Here is an 18,897-nt window from a genome sequence, read left to right as displayed (position 1 = left end):
TTGAATTTTAAATGTTTTAATGAATGTTTTATAATTTTTTACTTAAAATTTTTTGAATTATAATTGTTTTAATAATTATTATAATTTTTTATTGTAAATTTTTTGAATTGTAAATTTTTTAATGAATTTTATAATTTTTTACTTAAAATTTATTGAATTGTAAATGTTTTAATGAATTTTGTAATTTTTTATTTAAAATTTTTTGAATTGTAAATATTGTAATGAATTTTATAATTTTTTATCTGAATGGATTTGTCTGCGTTGAGAAGGAAAGAACATAATGTATTGTAATGTAATTCTGATGATTGAATCTAATTTTTTTTTCATCAATTTAATAAATATAAATAATACTACAACAATGAATAAATTCTTGTTATTTTGAATCCATCCTAATTAACATAATTTAATATTTCCAGACCTCAAGAAATTGTTGAAGAGATTTATCCTCATTTTAATAATCTTAGATTAAATAACCCTCCAGAACAAAATTTGGTATCCGAAAATTTAGATGAAGCAGCGCATTCAAAAATTTTTGATTCCAGTATTGGTGAAATAATTAACATCGTAGTTTCTTACGACATGGGCTGGAGTAAGCGTGGCAATGGGCGAAGCTATGATAGCTTGAATGGCTATGGATGTATCATAGGGTTTCTTAGCGGCAAAATTTTGGATTATGGAACTCGTAATCGTAAATGTAAGCTATGCAGCAATGGCCATCCTAAGACCGATCACGACTGCCGTGAAAATTTCCATGGTAGTGCAAAAGCTATGGAACCTAATGTTGGAGCCGCTTTAGTAAATGGCAGTAAGATTTTAAAAAGCACAGGATTGAGCGTGCGAGTTGTCGTTGGTGACGAAGATAGTTCAACCATCGCATCTGTGCGTCGTGGGACAATTAATAAAATATTTAAATTAAGTGACAAAAACCACTTGCAAAAATCATTTCAAAGCGACCTTTATAAACTTAAGCCAAAGTACAAAGAACTAGCAAGAAAAAACACTATTCCTCATTTGAAAAAGTGTTTTAATTATGCTATTTCTCAAAATAAAACTCGGAGCTCTAAATTAGCAAGTATTTTGAAAAGTATTCCTGATCACTTTTTTAACCATCACGAAAACTGTGGAGATTGGTGTAAACGTGGAGCGTTTAACGATACATCTAGCCAAAAGGTTGTCCTGAAAGATCCTGAGCTATACACTCATTTGTATAATCTCTTTGGCAAATATGCTAATAATGCTCACAAAATCGCTTTCGCTGCTTCAAGTCAAGCTAATGAGAGCGTTAACAATATAATGGCTCACAAAGCTCCAAAAAGTCAGTGTTATTCGATGAGCGAGTCAAGTGATTACCGCTATGCAAGTGCTGTGTGTAGCAAAAATGATGGTGAGAGTCATTTACTGGAGGTTTATAAAATTTTAACTTTGTCACCAGGAAAAAATACAGAATTATATGCCTCCAGGTACGACAAGAAACGACGGGATAGAGCTAAAAAAGCTAAATTGCTCTCAGCTAAAGTACGCCGGAATCTTCTGGCAGAAAACAGAGAAAAACTACGTAAGAAAAACGAGAAGACAGAAGGTTTGCAATATGAATCAAACTGCGGTTTCACTAATGACAATAATATTAATGAAGTTGTTGACGCTAACATAGCATCAATTTGTCAAGATAATTTCCTAATAACTTTAGACAACTGTGATATAGTTTACTTTGACTTGGAAACATCAGGTTTTGGCAAATCTAACGAGATTCTGCAGATTGCAGCAATGTATGAAGAACACGAGTTCAGTATTTATATTAATCCAACCAAAGAAATCTCTTCAGAAGCATCACTTCATACTGGATTACGAAATATTTCTGGACAATTATACTTGCGTGATAAGAAAGTTGAAACAGTTCCCCTGAAAGATGCATTGTCATCATTTTTAAAATTTTTAGATTTATCACCAAAACCTTGTGTGTTAGTTGCACATAATTCATCGTTTGATTCGTCATTTTTATACGAGCTGTTATACAGTGTAATATGATTTTAGAATTTAAAAAAATTGCAGGGTTTAGTGACTCATTGTCGTTATTTAAAAAAAGACTCGCTACTAGGAAAGGTCCAGGTCAATTTAAACTTGGCACTTTAGCTAAGGACTTTTTGAAAATTGAATCAACCGAAAACTTTCATGAAGCTCTTTATGATGTAAAAATTTTGAAACAACTAGTATTGTCTGTCTTAAATATTGAAAAAATTTACGAAAATACTAAGTCATGGACATCATTATTGACTCATACACGGGAAGAGGAAAAGTCGAAAATCATGCTGCTGCAATTAAAGCCCTTAAAAACTGTTTTAACACCTGGTATTCTTAAGAAAATGGCAATTGCAAAAATGACGTATGAGTTACTTACAACTACGTTCAATCATCTTGGAGAAAATGGCATTATTGATTTAATGTCAAGTAAATTAGAAAATGGAAAACCTACAGTAACCAAAAATAAGAGAATAATTAATACACTTATTAATTTTTTAAAACCAAAAATTGAGTGAAATAAGTTATTTATTTATATACGACCCAAAGTTTATTTTAAAGTTATGTAACTTATGTTACATTTTTATTTAAATATATTTAAATATTTATATCGTCATTAAAGTTTTATGTTCTAACTTTGTGTTAATTTTTTTATAAAATATATAAGTTTTAAAGATATAAAAAGTATCATATTTATTTATTTACTTATTTATTTAATCGTTTTTTTATTTACAACTAATTTAAATGGTGATTTTAATATGTTAGTTACGCAGCTGAATTTTACTAAAATCGTGAAAGATTTGAATTTCCCGCTTTTTATTCTACACTATTTCAGAGAGCGTTGCGCACAGCGTTGCCAGATCACTATAATCTGTTGAGTGAGCAGGTTGGAAATGGATCGAAAATTAATTTTTTTAATTATTATATCTCGATAATAAAACGGTGAGGTGCTATTTTTATTTTTTTAACTTATTCTAAAATCATTTCTCAACACTCTCCTAGTTTTTTTTCCAATTCTGTCGAGAGAATTTTTTAATATAATAAAAAATAGTTGGAGAGACCGGACATTTTACATGCTTTAAATGGGACATGACCCTCAAAATCACGAACTTTGTCTTTAAATATCTCGCGATCTAAACGGTCAAAAATTATTAAATTTTAGGAATTCATAAATAAAGCTATTATAAACCCGAGAAAAAAATTTCCGCCAAATCTGTCGAAAAGTGATTTCATGCTGGAACTACCTTAATTAGTATCAATACCTAAAGGTGCAATTTCATGCTGACGCTCGACGCTGATTTTTAGCGTCAAACTTGACAAAAAACGCCATCTATAGGAGAGCGTCAAAAAGTCGCGTCAAGCGTCAGCAATATCTAGCGTCAACAAACATACATAACTAAGCGTCAAAAATTCACAACTATCGATTGATCGATTGTATATATGTTGTTATGTTTTATTATTATTAACCTCAATTACACAAACAACAATTAGTTATAAAATAAAATAATAAATATATTAGTGAGAAAAAGATAGTGATTAAAAACAGAAAGATGTTCGCAAATTATCAACATCAAATCTGGGTTTACGAGTGTCAAAAATTGATTCAAGAAAGAAAAATTGCTAAAATGAAGAAAAAAAGAATTTTAACTGCTCTGTTTTTAAACGAAGTAGGATTATTCAAAAGAAATTATACGAAGAAACGTTATTGGATTCATCCTTTATTTAAATTACGGGACGTTCACGGATTCATTGAGGCTATGTTTCCAACTCTTTTATCATTTCCGGAAAAATTCGAAAATTATTTTCGAATGAATGTGGAACAATTCGAAGTATTATTAGGTTTGGTTGGTCCTTTGATTAGTAAACAAAATACTGTAAGAAACTCTATTTCAGCAACAGCAAGACTTGCAATGACCCTAAGGTAATAATTATCTTATTCATCTCATATTAATCTCATTATTCAAATCATGATTCATAAGAAGTTAGCATAACTGTATATATTAATTTTTTCTCTGCAGATACTTGGCAACAGGTGATTGTATGACTTCAGTATCCTATCATTATCTTGTAGGTTTCACAACAACAATTAATATTATAAATGAAACATGTGAAATGCTATGGAAGTGCCTAAATGAGAAAGTATTGCCATATCCGCTGACAGTTCGAGATTGGTTGGAAATTCCTCATGATTTTGATGAAAAATGGCAATTTCCACACTGCATAGGAGCTATGGACGGAAAGCATATTCGAATACAGGTATGAAAATTCAGTTACAATTATTTAATTAAATTCACCGCCTATGGAACTTACATAATAATTCGAAATTTCATTGTAGTGTCCTGATAATGCTGGCTCAGCGTATTATAATTATAAAAATCATCATAGTGTTGTTTTAATGGCTATTTGTAATGCCGATTATTCATTTGTTTGTGTGGATATTGGTGCTTATGGTCGACAAAGTGACGGTGGTATTTTCAAAAATTCCGCGTTTGGTCAAAAATTTGAACATCAGCAAATGAATGTGCCGCAACCAGATCTACTTACTGTTAATGGACCACCCTTACCATACGTACTGGTAGGTGACGAAGCATTCCAACTAAGTACTTATTTAATTCGACCATACCCGGGAAGAGGTGGTCTTACTAAGGAACGAAATATATTTAATTATCGTTTGAGTCGCGCACGGAGAACGATTGAAAATACATTTGGCATTATTGTGAGCAAATGGAGAATTTTGAAAAAACCAATTGAAGCTACAGTTGAAAACACAATTACCACAGTCCAGGCAATTGTCGTGCTTCACAATTGGCTTCGCAAGCATGAGAAAAATGATACATATATTTCGGATGATAATGATATTAATGAATTGAGAAATGAAATAAACGACTCGGCTTTAGAGGATGCTAGAGTTTATGGCAATCATCACAGTAGCAAAGTGGCCGTGTCAATTCGCGATAAGTTTTGTGATTATTTCAATACCGAAGGAGCAGTTCCTTGGCAGTATGGTCGTACCCAATGATGAAATTATTTAAATTCTACGAACTATCTTCATTACATATTGTTACTTCTCAAAAATTCGATATCTACGTACCTTCAGTGTTGAATTGTGTTAGTCCTCACGCCCCAAATCTTACGTTAATCTAGCAGTTTATAAACAGTACTTATTATGCTCTTCGATCCTCATCGCATCATCGCTCGTGGCTATAGTTTTTAAAGCTATTTAAATAATTAACTCTATATAATATTTATCTTCATTCATTATTTATAATTTTGTAATTACTTGTAATTATTATATTTTCTACTTCTGAATGATTGCAGAGAATTGCATTTTTATATTTAATTAAAAGACAGTGAAAGACTGATATTAAATTTTTAGACTAATAATAATTAGCAATTATGTGTACTTCTCTGTAATCATCGAAATTGATACTAAAAAGAAAACCAAAAAGTGTAATATTAAATTAGAATTTTATACACTTTATAAAACCAAAAAAATAAAATATATATTGAAATTTTATCCCAGCAATTATTATATCTGTAATTATTAATTATTTACGGAAAATATGTAACTTGAAATGCGAGACATGTTTATTTTGTGTAAGTTTTAAAAAAATTATTCAAATAGAACAATTAAATAAATATAAAGTTATGTAATTTGTATGCGGAGATTAATATAAACTAAGATAGTGAATAAATTTTATTGTATAAAAAATTATAAAAAATTTTCGAAGGGAGTGAATAATTTGAATAATTGTATAAATTTAGAATGTACGAAAAATATGAATTTCATGAAAATTTTTAAATTTAAAGAAAATTTTGTAAATTAAATTGTATTTAATTAATAGAGAAAGATAACATAAAATATGTATGAGAATTTGAGTTACAAGAAAAGTATGATCTTGAATTATTAAGTTTATTCAAACTCGAAATGTTTTTAAAACATACAAATATATTATTTGTTAAACAACTTGACAGTATGAAAGTCTTACAAAAAATACAAAGAAATTCAAAGAATTTTATGAGAATATTTAAGTAATAATAATATCATTATTGTCATTTTAGTTTTTTTTATCTTTTAATATCATCTTATGATCTGGTGTTAGTAATTTATCTTTAAATCATTGATAATAATATTGGGTATTTTAACGTAGTTTTTTTTTTGTCTTGAAACTATTTAACAATATTAAAATTAACTAATCTTTGGCTTAAGCCAGTAAACATTATTTTTTGACATTAAATACCTTAATTAGTTTATAACTAACAGTACCCTTGTGGAAATATTCCTCTGAAAAAAGTCTTCAAAACTCTTTAAAACTCTTTATAAGACTTTCTGAAAGTCAACATAACCTTAAATAAGGAAAAGGAAGAGTTTAAAAGTCTTCATAACTCTACAAAAACCTACAAAAGTCAAATATTCCCATAAATTTCGGAATTTTCGCAAGAGTTATGAAGAGTTAAAAAGACTTTCTCTGATTTTTTCAAAAACAAAATATTAGCAAAAAATATGACTTTTAGGTAAAAGGAAAACTTTTTAAATAAAAGTACGAAATATATAAATCATGAATTTGGTTGGTATGAAGTGAAATATTTTATTTTATTTTTTTTTTTCATAGCTGTAGTGGATAACAATATCAGAACAAAAACAGTTTCTGTAAAAAAATCGTGTCAAGTCCACGTTCATAAGACTATTAAGAAAAAACAATTTTATTTCTTTACAAAAAGATTTAAAATGAAAAATTAAAAAATCCAAGTAACCGATATGGTTGTATATGATTTTGGAAAATTAAAAAAAAATTTTTGTAAATTTAAAAATTAAAAGAAACAATTTTGGAACGTACTTAGTGTGTGTAGTTACGAAATATTTCACTTTTTATGAAATTCCTAAATTGTATCTGCTAGGACACTTAAAAAAAATTGAAGTACACAATAACACACACCAAGTACGTTCCAAAATTGTTTCTTTTAATTTTTAAATTTACAAAAATTTTTTTTTAATTTTCCAAAATCATATACAATCATATAGGTTACTTGGATTTTTTAATTTTTTATTTTATATCTTTTTGTAAAGAAATAAAATTTTTTTTTCTTAATAGTCTTATGAACGTGGACTTGGCACGATTTTTTTACAGTGAAACTGTTTTTGTTCGGATTTCAGGTTTTTTTGTAATTATAATAAAAATTGACAATTTTAATTTAATACATTTCCGGTGGCAAACTATTCCCTTTAAGCTATAGTTCATGTAAAAGTTATTCTTACGCTGCCTGGCGTGTGTAATTGCATGCTGTCAAATATCTTTTTTTCACTGTAGTTTCCCACCTATTATAAGATTAGCATGCATCGTTATATTATTTAGTCTCTGGCCGTCCGCTTTTTACATAAGAAAAAGTTAAAATCTAAAAATCTGGGTCGCTATAGTTTGTGCTGATTATTTTTAATAATTTTAAATAGAAATTATAAAGATAATTGATAATAATCAAGTAATACGCGTAATAAAAAGCATGAACTACTATTATAAAATATCATATAAAAAAAAAATCAAATTAAATTTGAAAAAAAACTTGTAACCTCAAAAAACGATTCTGCTTACGGTATATACACACTCGGTAGTCTGACTTGAGAACGGAACTTGGCGCCAGATTCTACCGAATCTGTTGATCATAAATATAAATTCTTACATATTCAAATGTAATTTTAGGCTTATCAAAGTGCCTTTTACAGTAAGTAGTAACATTTTTTATTTTCGCGTACAATTTTCACAGTTTTCTGTCTGGTCCATATATATCAGTACATTTTATACTGTTATTTTTGAAATGTTCTTTTTCTGACTATAGAAAAATGTGATTATTGAATTTTTTTCCATGAGCGCATTAATAAGTACACGACAATTTGTTCATACTTCCACTAGCATAACGTATTAATTTTCGAATTTAAAACTTTTATTTTTTTCTCTCATTTTTTTCTCAAAATTTTATTTTTTCATTTTTATCTTAATTGAGTGTGGCAAATCTTGTAACTTTCATATTTTGAACAGTTAAAATTTCAAAAATTCATATTTTTGTACTGATATGGTCCAGACAGAAAACTGTAAAAATTGTACGCGAAAATAAAAATGTTACTACTTACTGTAAAAGGCACCTTGATAAGCCTAAAATTACATTTGAATATGTAAGAATTTATATTTATGATATTGTTATCCACTACAGCTATGAAAAAAAAAAAATAAATAAAATATTTCACTTCATACCAACCAAATTCATGATTTATATATTTCGTACTTTTATTTAAAAAGTTTTCCTTTTACCTAAAAGTCATATTTTTTGCTAATATTTTTTTTTTTTTTAAATCAGAGAAAGTCTTTTTAACTCTTCATAACTCTTGCGAAAATTCCGAAATTTATGGGAATATTTGACTTTTGTAGGTTTTTGTAGAGTTATGAAGACTTTTAAACTCTTCCTTTTCCTTATTTAAGGTTATGTTGACTTTCAGAAAGTCTTATAAAGAGTTTTAAAGAGTTTTGAAGACTTTTTTCAGAGGAATATTTCCACAAGGGTAATATACTAAATAGTTTATATTTAATCATTAATTATAGTATCACACAACCACTTTAAGGTAGAGTTTTGTCTTAAAACAATATTATTGCTGTAAGATTTCATTTTTTTTTAGCTTATTATCCTATAATTTGATCTTTGACCTTATAATTATTAATATTAGTATCAGGTAATTATTTCAAGATAAAGTTTTGTATTAAAACTATTCAACACTGTTTAAAATAATTAATCTTTGGCCTAAGTTTTAGAACAGACCATAATACTGATGACATAATTTTATAATAAGAGCCAAAATAAAAAAAACTTTAAATTGTTGAAAGCAGCAATTTTTTAAAAATCGTATCGATTTTCATTTTGAAGTTTACTTTGAACCAAAGCCATAATTTCTATTATTACTCCAAGATGCTTGTCTTCTGGAAGTTTCCTTATTTCATGGCCTACACCTGCTAAAAAATTATCGACTGCATCAATTTTTGGAGTAGAAGGTAATGTAAGTGGTGGAGAGTCCTTGCAGATCTTTGCAGCGATCATAGCTAACGGAGACATATTATTGTCTAATAATCCGTTATTAGTACGTTTACGTGAAGTTTTTACTGACAGGAGTAGCTGAAAAAATTACGTTTATTGTTTTATATCAAAATTATATTTTCAATTAAAAATTCAGCTTACTTGATATTGGATTATTACTATTATTATTGTTTTTAGCATCATCTTCAGATATATAATCATCACCTTCAACTCCACTATTATGGAAATCATCTCTAGGAACATTACCTACAGTTCTAAATTACACAAAATATTAAAAATATAAATTAATGATTGTAGGAATTAGAATAATTATTTTCACTTACGGCTTAATCAAGCAACAGTCGCGCATGAATGAGCAAGCGTCATAGAATCTCCATTTCTTTTCGTCAATTCGAGCTGAGCCATTAGAACGGCATTCTGCTCGAACTTGTTTTCGGTATTGATCTTTTAAACTCTTAAATCTTTTTTAGCATCATCAGCAGATAATCGATCTGGCAAAAAAATAATGATGAATAGAGGTAAAAAATAATAATAAATACTTATTAAAAATTGATACAGAAAAAAAAATTCAACATACAGTTCATGGCTTTTGATATTTCTTCCCACAGTAGATCAGTAGCTTTTGACGAGCGCTTTGCTAGAGGTATTTCATAGTTCCACAAGGGCGGCCTTGATTGGACTTCCAAAATTAAAAATTCGATTTCATCGTCCGTTAGTTTAGATTCTTGTGGTTTCTGAGACATGATAGCTTTTTTTTTTCCACCCTTACAACCCTTTGTCGAAGCAGATTGGAGTGTAGGACTTTTCTGCGCTAAAATTAAGAAATATAAAATCAATCAGCCATGAAGTTTTCATAATTTTGACAATAGTTTGGAAAGGAAATTAAACATTTGTCTTACGTAAAGGTAAGCTTAACATGTCATCTTCATCGTCTAACACACAATAGTCTACAAATTCTTCAACACTTGCTTTTTCCCACCTCCGATAGCACGACCACTGTATAACTGAAAAACATCATCTTTGCCATTTAATTCGGGCAATAATTCGCGAATAACTTCTTGGGTGCCGTCCTCAAATTGTGCTCGACGGATTATTGTTCTTTTGTCAGCTGTCAAAAAATAAGATTTAAATATAATATATATATTGTATTACACAATGCTATCGAATTACTTACCCAGTAAAGGGTAAAAATAGTAGTTTTTGTCAACATGAAAGTTCTTATAAGGCTTCATGCACGGATGACTGCAGATTTCTTTACAGATAGTCTCACATACTCCGCATGTATAAAACAATTCCCGTTCCTGATGAAAAAAATATACTTACTAATATATAAAACTATTTTTTTAATGTTAAAACAACTTGACAATGTAAATAACGTATGTCTACACATATGGATGTATAGAGACAAACGGCTGACATGAACTCAGCGTACTTTCTTTTTATTTTTCAATCGAAATTTGAGGACATAGTTTAAAATTCAATGCTCTTGCTTTTTTTTTACATCACATGTAAATTAATTTACTATCAAATTATGCAAAACTGAATTTAATTGTACGATAAATGGTAAACAACATTTGAGGTTAAAAAAATGTTATTTACTTTTTCATTCATTTTTCATGTCTTAAATCAAAATATATACATAAAATATAATTAAATTATAATTTTTCTTTTAATATTACCTCCCCGTAGTCCATGATACCTTTTTCATATATTTTTTCAATTATTCTAAAAAAAAATATTTTATTACTCTTGTTTTTTATTTTTCGATATATATCGATTACTACCTACCTTGATTATAGGATTTTAGCTTGACGCACATAGCTCCATAGCTCCAGCGTCAAAAACTAAACATTGTTTAAGGTGCAATTTCATGCTGACGCTTGACGCTGATTTTTAGCGTCAAACTTGATCACGTGGTACAATTCCGACGAAAACGCCATCTGGATAAATTTTAGCGACAAAAACTGAAAAAACTAAACACAAAATAAACATGTCTCGCATTTCAAGTTACATATTTTCCGTAAATAATTAATAATTACAGATATAATAATTGCTGGGATAAAATTTCAATATATATTTTATTTTTTTGGTTTTATAAAGTGTATAAAATTCTAATTTAATATTACACTTTTTGGTTTTCTTTTAGTATCAATTTCGATGATTACAGAGAAGTACACATAATTGCTAATTATTATTAGTCTAAAAATTTAATATCAGTCTTTCACTGTCTTTTAATTAAATATAAAAATGCAATTCTCTGCAATCATTCAGAAGTAGAAAATATAATAATTACAAGTAATTACAAAATTATAAATAATGAATGAAGATAAATATTATATAGAGTTAATTATTTAAATAGCTTTAAAAACTATAGCCACGAGCGATGATGCGATGAGGATCGAAGAGCATAATAAGTACTGTTTATAAACTGCTAGATTAACGTAAGATTTGGGGCGTGAGGACTAACACAATTCAACACTGAAGGTACGTAGATATCGAATTTTTGAGAAGTAACAATATGTAATGAAGATAGTTCGTAGAATTTAAATAATTTCATCATTGGGTACGACCATACTGCCAAGGAACTGCTCCTTCGGTATTGAAATAATCACAAAACTTATCGCGAATTGACACGGCCACTTTGCTACTGTGATGATTGCCATAAACTCTAGCATCCTCTAAAGCCGAGTCGTTTATTTCATTTCTCAATTCATTAATATCATCATCATCCGAAATATATGTATCATTTTTCTCATGCTTGCGAAGCCAATTGTGAAGCACGACAATTGCCTGGACTGTGGTAATTGTGTTTTCAACTGTAGCTTCAATTGGTTTTTTCAAAATTCTCCATTTGCTCACAATAATGCCAAATGTATTTTCAATCGTTCTCCGTGCGCGACTCAAACGATAATTAAATATATTTCGTTCCTCAGTAAGACCACCTCTTCCCGGGTATGGTCGAAGTAAATAAGTACTTAGTTGGAATGCTTCGTCACCTACCAGTACGTATGGTAAGGGTGGTCCATTAACAGTAAGTAGATCTGGTTGCGGCACATTCATTTGCTGATGTTCAAATTTTTGACCAAACGCGGAATTTTTGAAAATACCACCGTCACTTTGTCGACCATAAGCACCAATATCCACACAAACAAATGAATAATCGGCATTACAAATAGCCATTAAAACAACACTATGATGATTTTTATAATTATAATACGCTGAGCCAGCATTATCAGGACACTACAATGAAATTTCGAATTATTATGTAAGTTCCATAGGCGGTGAATTTAATTAAATAATTGTAACTGAATTTTCATACCTGTATTCGAATATGCTTTCCGTCCATAGCTCCTATGCAGTGTGGAAATTGCCATTTTTCATCAAAATCATGAGAGATTTCCAACCAATCTCTAACTGTCAGCGGATATGGCAATACTTTCTCATTTAGGCACTTCCATAGCATTTCACATGTTTCATTTATAATATTAATTGTTGTTGTGAAACCTACAAGATAATGATAGGATACTGAAGTCATACAATCACCTGTTGCCAAGTATCTGCAGAGAAAAAATTGATATATACAGTTATGCTAACTTCTTATGAATCATGATTTGAATAATGAGATTAATATGAGATGAATAAGATAATTATTACCTTAGGGTCATTGCAAGTCTTGCTGTTGCTGAAATAGAGTTTCTTACAGTATTTTGTTTACTAATCAAAGGACCAACCAAACCTAATAATTCTTCGAATTGTTCCACATTCATTCGAAAATAATTTTCGAAATTTTCCGGAAATGATAAAAGAGTTGGAAATATAGCCTCAATGAATCCGTGAACGTCCCGTAATTTAAATAAAGGATGAATCCAATAACGTTTCTTCGTATAATTTCTTTTGAATAATCCTACTTCGTTTAAAAACAGCGCAGTTAAAATTCTTTTTTTCTTCATTTTAGCAATTTTTCTTTCTTGAATCAATTTTTGACACTCGTAGACCCAGATTTGATGTTGATAATTTGCGAACATCTTTCTGTTTTTAATCACTATCTTTTTCTCACTAATATATTTATTATTTTATTTTATAACTAATTGTTGTTTGTGTAATTGAGGTGTAATTGAGGTGTAATTGAGGTTAATAATAATAAAACATAACAACATATATACAATCGATCAATCGATAGTTGTGAATTTTTGACGCTTAGTTATGTATGTTTGTTGACGCTAGATATTGCTGACGCTTGACGCGACTTTTTGACGCTCTTGAATTGACGCTCTCCTATAGATGGCGTTTTTTGTCAAGTTTGACGCTAAAAATCAGCGTCGAGCGTCAGCATGAAATTGCACCTTAAAAGAGCTAAAATTGTTTGTGTTTGAATTCTTCGTGAAAGTAAGTCAGCTGATTAAGCTCGAAGTAATTCTGTTCGAGCGATGTACAGATGTTACGATATCTTAGTGATCGTTTCCGATAGGTAGCACTTCAACCGAATTGAGCGGAAATTTTAAACGACGACATTCTTTACATAATACTTCCATTAATTATGAGTTTGGCGAATAGTGTTATTTACTAACATTAATATGATAATAACGATAAATAATAATAAAAATAATAATAATTATAATAATGACAATATTAACAACAACTATAAATATAATACTGAAAATAATTATAATGGTAAAAATAAATTGATGATAAAAATAATAGTAACAAGTATGTTTATCATTATTGGTATTGTTATTATTATTATTTTTTACATTATTTAGCATTGAATTATTAAATTTAAATTAAATTTACAATTACCTAAATTACTGAAAATGTTAAAAATCTAAATTACTGAAAATTTTAAAAATTTTTTAAAATTTATCTGAAATTAAAAGCTTTCAATTGACAATTTAGTTCATCAATATAAACTATTCTTCATTTCATACTGATATCATTTCGTGAAATAAGTTTATATTTTATTGTGGATGGTAAGTATTCTTCTTATCACAGAAATAAAAAATCAAAAATAAGAAATTATCTTTTTATTACAAAAATATAAATTTAAAAACTTAAATTCAACTTTTCATTTTTAATAGCAAAAGTGCTAGGGAAAAATTTTGTTATGAAAAAATGATTTTATTTTATAAATCAGAATAATTTCGGTTCAGACAACGTTGAATATAACTTTTTAAATTTAATTTTTTTATTCAAAAATATCTGCATAGAAACACTTCTTAACTAGAAACCTAATTCCCAATGTTTCATATTTTTGGACTACACTTAAAAATCAGTGTGTTATTTTTAGTCGCTTTCAGATGTCACTACCTACGTTGTCAAATCATTTACTCGACAGCCGCTACCACGGAGCTTAGATAGAAGGAGCTCGAACGGCATAGGTCATTTGGTATAAAATGTGTCCTCAAAAACAGCAGCAAACAACATGTACCTATTTTCACCACCAGAGTAGCGCAACGATCACTACAATCTCTGTGACGTCACAAAAAGCCGTTAAGATTTTATGAAGTATGTAAACATAAACAAATGTAAAATTAAGTTTGCTTGGACAGTGCTGTTAAAGTGTGAAAATAATTGATAAAATAATTTAAGAAAATGGTCAAAAAGTGTTCAGTTAAAAATTGCTTAAGTGGCTCAACTGCTGAAAGAAAACGAAACGTTGAATTAAACCGTCGTCAAACGACTTTATTTCAAGTACCCAAGGTAATATAACCAATAAGTTCAATCCATTTTATTATAAGTTAATAATATATAATTTAAATTAAGTAATAATAAGAGTTAATTAATTTATATTCTGTGATTTTTCAATAAAGAGTCGAGTTTTATTTTGTAATCACTAGTTTATAAAATCAAAAATTACGGGAATTATAATCAATAATTAATAGAATGAAAGTTGAGGATAAATAAGATATAAAATTTTTAAAAGTTATAATTGATTAAAGACATCACAGTTATTTATTTATTTAAATTTTTTTTTTTCAAACAAATTTCTATGAGTGTGGCTATTAGCATTTACCCGTGCTAGCATTTTTCCCCTGTTTTTGCTAACACTTCAAACTTTAACGTATAAAAAAAAAAAAAAGAGAAATTGCACATTTTTTTGATTCAGCGTAATAGATGCGTACTAATATCTGAATAATCGTTGGAAATATAATTTTTTTCTTAAATTAGTGTCCCGATGCATTAAAAAATTGGAACTTGGCATTGTCACAACATCTTCTTCATAAAAACTTTGTCTGTGAATTGCATTTTAAAGATGATGATATCATTAGAACATTTGACAGAATAAACTTGCCAAATGGTGAGGTTTTTGATTTACCAAAAGAAAGATTCCACTTAAAGGCAGGTGCAATTCCTGTACAGGAAGATATGATCGTAGACCACCATGATGCACGTGTATTAGATTCTTCAAATACAAATCCTTTACCTATGCAAATAGTTTCGGAGGAAGTGGTTATAAACGAAGAACTTGATACTGGCTGTTCTGCCGGAAAACATATGGAAGAGAACAGCAACATAAGTGACAATTTTTCCGATTGTCGCCAACAAATGTATAGTTCAAGTATCGTAAATGAAATAATTGAAGATACAACAAGTCATACTGGAGATCTTGAGTTGGAATGGCAAATATTATGCGAAGAAAATTATCGTCCTGCAGCTTTTGATGACAATCCTGGAACGTTTTCGTTAACTACAATATTGCAAGCACTGAAAGATCAAGGTTTACCACAAAATTGGTGTTGGTCAAAACAATCAGAACCACAAAAACTTTTAATTCTATATTACATAGATAGTTTTTTGAAAAAACTAAAATTAGAAGTTAAAATTAGTAATAATCTAATTATTCAGGTACTTAGACTTTAGTATATTATCGGCCGGAAATATAAATTTTATCTTTCAATTTTTATCATTTATTATTTAGATAACTGTTATGGAAACAGGGGTGACTGTTAATTACAATTATTCATTAACATCAGTAATACATTTTTTTAATATGCTCCAAGAAATTGAAAAATCGCAGTTTTGCAGTGGTGCTGGAGTGAACAACGGAAGGTTTTATTATCTTCATTTCCTTGTGAAGTAATGAATAAAATGAATTACGAATTTTATCTTTTTGTAGGTGTTCAACCAGGTGTGATGGTATTTTACAATCACCCGAAAAATATAAAAGATTTATGAAAATGAATCGATGTTTCAGTTGTCGATCCTTACGAAAAAGATTGTTAATGTCGTCAAAACGAAAAAACAACGATATAACGAAACGTTACATTACGATTAAACGTAAACTGCATGTAAAACAAAAAAATTTACATCGTCTGAAGAAAAAGGTAATATTGATTTTATAATGTAATTGCTGTTATACTATTTGTTGTTCTACAGAATCATCAATTGAAGGAAAAGATGGAACAATTAAAACACCAGTGTGCTGTAATCAAAGATAGTGTTATTGAAGAAGAAATCGCGGATCTCCCAGAAGCCCAAAAACAAGCAGTTCGTGCTTGTTTTCAAGCTGCTAAAGTCAAAAATTCGAAACAACGACGTTATACTATTGAGTGGGTATATGAGTGTCTAATGATTAGAATTAAAGGTCCTGCGGTTTATGATAAATTGCGTGAACGTCAAATATTACCATTACCTTGTAAGGACACACTAAACAGATACATAAACAAATTAGATAGCGCTTTTGGTTTTCCGAAAGCTATATTTGACACTCTCCGTTTGAAGGCATCGCGAATGGAAAGTTATGACAAAAGGGGTATAATTTATTTTACGTGACACGTGGTAAACTTTGCGATACTAACAATTTTTCTACAGTTGGTTACTAACAATCAATGCAAAGACAATATAACAATTGCTTCTTCGAAACATTACGTTAAACTATACGTGAATATGAGCTGTTGAGCTTTATTAGCGTTATAAATTATCCACTTTTATTTCTATTATTTTTCAAAAAGCATTTGTTACAGTAATACAATTATGACATACACAACAATGATACACATTGTGTCATTTTTACATTTACAAAGAAATTGCGTAGTACTAAATTTCGAATAATTTACATAGGCTTAATATCATTTTTGCTAATATGCTTATTAATACGTAGATAATGCATTATTAACATAGCTTAATTAGAAATAAATTACTTTTGCTTACAATTTTTTAATACAAGTACTCCAAGCATTTTATTACACTAACTTTCATCTTCGTGTTTTCGCAGGTACCTTATTAATTGACGAAATCGCTTTAAGCGAAGCTGTAAAATTAAATACTAAAACTATGGAGTTTAATGGCTTCGTCAATTTAGGCAGTTACACGCCACAAAACTTAATAAACGAGAGAGCTGATCATGCACTAGTTTTTATGTACCAACCCTTCCGTGGTACATGGGTCCAAGTGTTGGGATATTTTTAAGCAAAAGTGCAGTGACGAAAGACGTTCTGCATAAATTAATCATAGACTGCATCATCCAGTTAGAGAAAGCTGGAATGCAAGTAGATGTTGTCACCTCGGATGGTGCTCAGTGGAACCGCGGAGCGTGGAAAATTTTGGTATCGAAGACCAAAAATTCAGTTATACGCATCCTTATGATACATCTAGACAACTATGGTTTATGTCAGACTTTCCTCATTTGCTGAAGTGTTTCCGAACCAAAATTCTTGAGGGACCTTCGTTTTGGGTAAGAAGTCAAATATATATGTTTATAATTTTGTAAATAGTATGTAAATTGACGATGCGTAATATTTAGTAAGAAAAAATATCATGTTTGGTATGAAAAATTGTTCTCATTACGGTAATTAAATAGCTTAATACATTTTTAGACCCCTGATGGGATTGTGAAAAAATCCATTGGGAAGTTTTATTGCAACACGAGCTTCAATATAGACCTAACTTGAAAGTTTCGTACAAATTAACACCTGAACATATACACCCCGAAGGATATCAAAAAATGAATGTTCGTTTAGCGGAAGAAGTAAGTAAACTTTAATCTTTAATCTTTAACTTTTTATCTGATTCTTTTATTTTCATGAAAAATTAATATTAGTTGAAACAGTTGCCTTGTAAAATACAGATTCCGCCATTGGTCTCTTTATTCATTCATTGGTAGTTCAGCTTTTTTCATAATTATCGCGAATTTGGTATTCCATTTACGTTCACTATACTAACTTAATAATAATTTCGGAAGAAAACTAAGAGGCCGGAAATGCCTATTTTTTTTTCTTCGGATTTGAATATATAAATTCGTATAATATTTGTTTTTTAAATCAATCAGACCGTCTATTCAGCGTGAAAACAAGAATATGCGGTTTGGTCATTCTTTAAATTGCAATAATCTCGCATTAGGGATAGTTAATCAATTTCAAATTTAAAGGGTTAGTGCATTTCAATATCCTTATTAAGTATACAAAAGTTTAGAATTTTCCGACATTACTATTTCCGAAGAACGACTACCTCACTGAAAAAATCAAAATTTAATTTCAACAGAAATTGCAATTTTTTATTCTTTTAGTTATTCTCTAAACCATTAAGAGTTGCTATGATGACTTGGCAAAACGATTGCACCGAACTGCAAGATTGTGGACCCACTATCAAATTTATGGAAAGAGTAGATAATTTGATAAAGGCGATGAGTTCTCGCACTCCTGAATCTGCTTTACGTTCTAATGACGAATGTCCAATGAGACAGGTATTGTATTATTTTCAATAAAGTAGAAATAATTGATTATTTCAGTTAAAGACCAAGTGGAAATGAAATCGGTATATCACAGCTAACGGCGCATAAAACGAATATCAATACCTTCGAAAGTTTTT

General features: G+C 29.2%; 5 protein-coding genes across 7 annotated transcripts in view; 2 read left to right on the top strand and 3 right to left on the bottom strand.

The window, feature by feature from the left end:
- The window catches only part of LOC141528834 (uncharacterized), a 141,497-nt gene that overhangs the window by 56,419 nt on the left and 66,181 nt on the right, over window positions 1–18,897 (bottom strand). The gene's annotated exons all lie outside the window — the stretch shown is intronic.
- Window positions 1–18,897, bottom strand: part of LOC141528731 (uncharacterized) — a 38,878-nt gene that overhangs the window by 10,459 nt on the left and 9,522 nt on the right. The window lies entirely within an intron of this gene.
- Window positions 7–2,025, top strand: LOC141528833 (uncharacterized). Its single transcript, XM_074245086.1, has one exon. The coding sequence runs from the start codon at window positions 580–582 to the stop codon at window positions 2,023–2,025; it is 1,446 nt and encodes a 481-aa protein (XP_074101187.1). The 5' UTR covers window positions 7–579.
- LOC141528806 (uncharacterized) lies at window positions 9,154–10,926 on the bottom strand. Its single transcript, XM_074245037.1, has 8 exons — window positions 10,882–10,926; window positions 10,773–10,818; window positions 10,268–10,394; window positions 9,993–10,201; window positions 9,671–9,904; window positions 9,417–9,584; window positions 9,235–9,347; window positions 9,154–9,171 (listed from the first exon to the last, which is right to left on the bottom strand). The coding sequence occupies exons 2-4, from the start codon at window positions 10,785–10,787 to the stop codon at window positions 10,041–10,043; spliced, it is 303 nt and encodes a 100-aa protein (XP_074101138.1). The 5' UTR covers window positions 10,788–10,818; window positions 10,882–10,926; the 3' UTR covers window positions 9,154–9,171; window positions 9,235–9,347; window positions 9,417–9,584; window positions 9,671–9,904; window positions 9,993–10,040.
- LOC141528577 (uncharacterized) lies at window positions 14,524–17,520 on the top strand. Of its 2 annotated transcripts, none has more exons than XM_074244705.1 (6): window positions 14,524–14,790; window positions 15,259–15,936; window positions 16,010–16,140; window positions 16,208–16,415; window positions 16,468–16,843; window positions 17,306–17,520. In XM_074244705.1, exons 1-6 carry the CDS (start codon window positions 14,683–14,685, stop codon window positions 17,497–17,499), a joined length of 1,695 nt encoding a protein of 564 aa, XP_074100806.1. In that variant the 5' UTR covers window positions 14,524–14,682; the 3' UTR covers window positions 17,500–17,520. The 2 variants fall into 2 exon arrangements, with proteins under 2 accessions (XP_074100806.1, XP_074100807.1); XM_074244706.1 differs by having other exon boundaries at window positions 16,468–16,640; window positions 17,306–17,454.

This window comes from Cotesia typhae, unplaced genomic scaffold (genome assembly GCF_013202065.1).
Source record: "Cotesia typhae breed Kobodo isofemale line unplaced genomic scaffold, CoteBio_Ctyphae contig_44, whole genome shotgun sequence".
In the NCBI taxonomy this organism is placed as follows: domain Eukaryota; kingdom Metazoa; phylum Arthropoda; class Insecta; order Hymenoptera; family Braconidae; genus Cotesia; species Cotesia typhae.
This window is presented reverse-complemented; position numbering and strand designations above follow the sequence as displayed.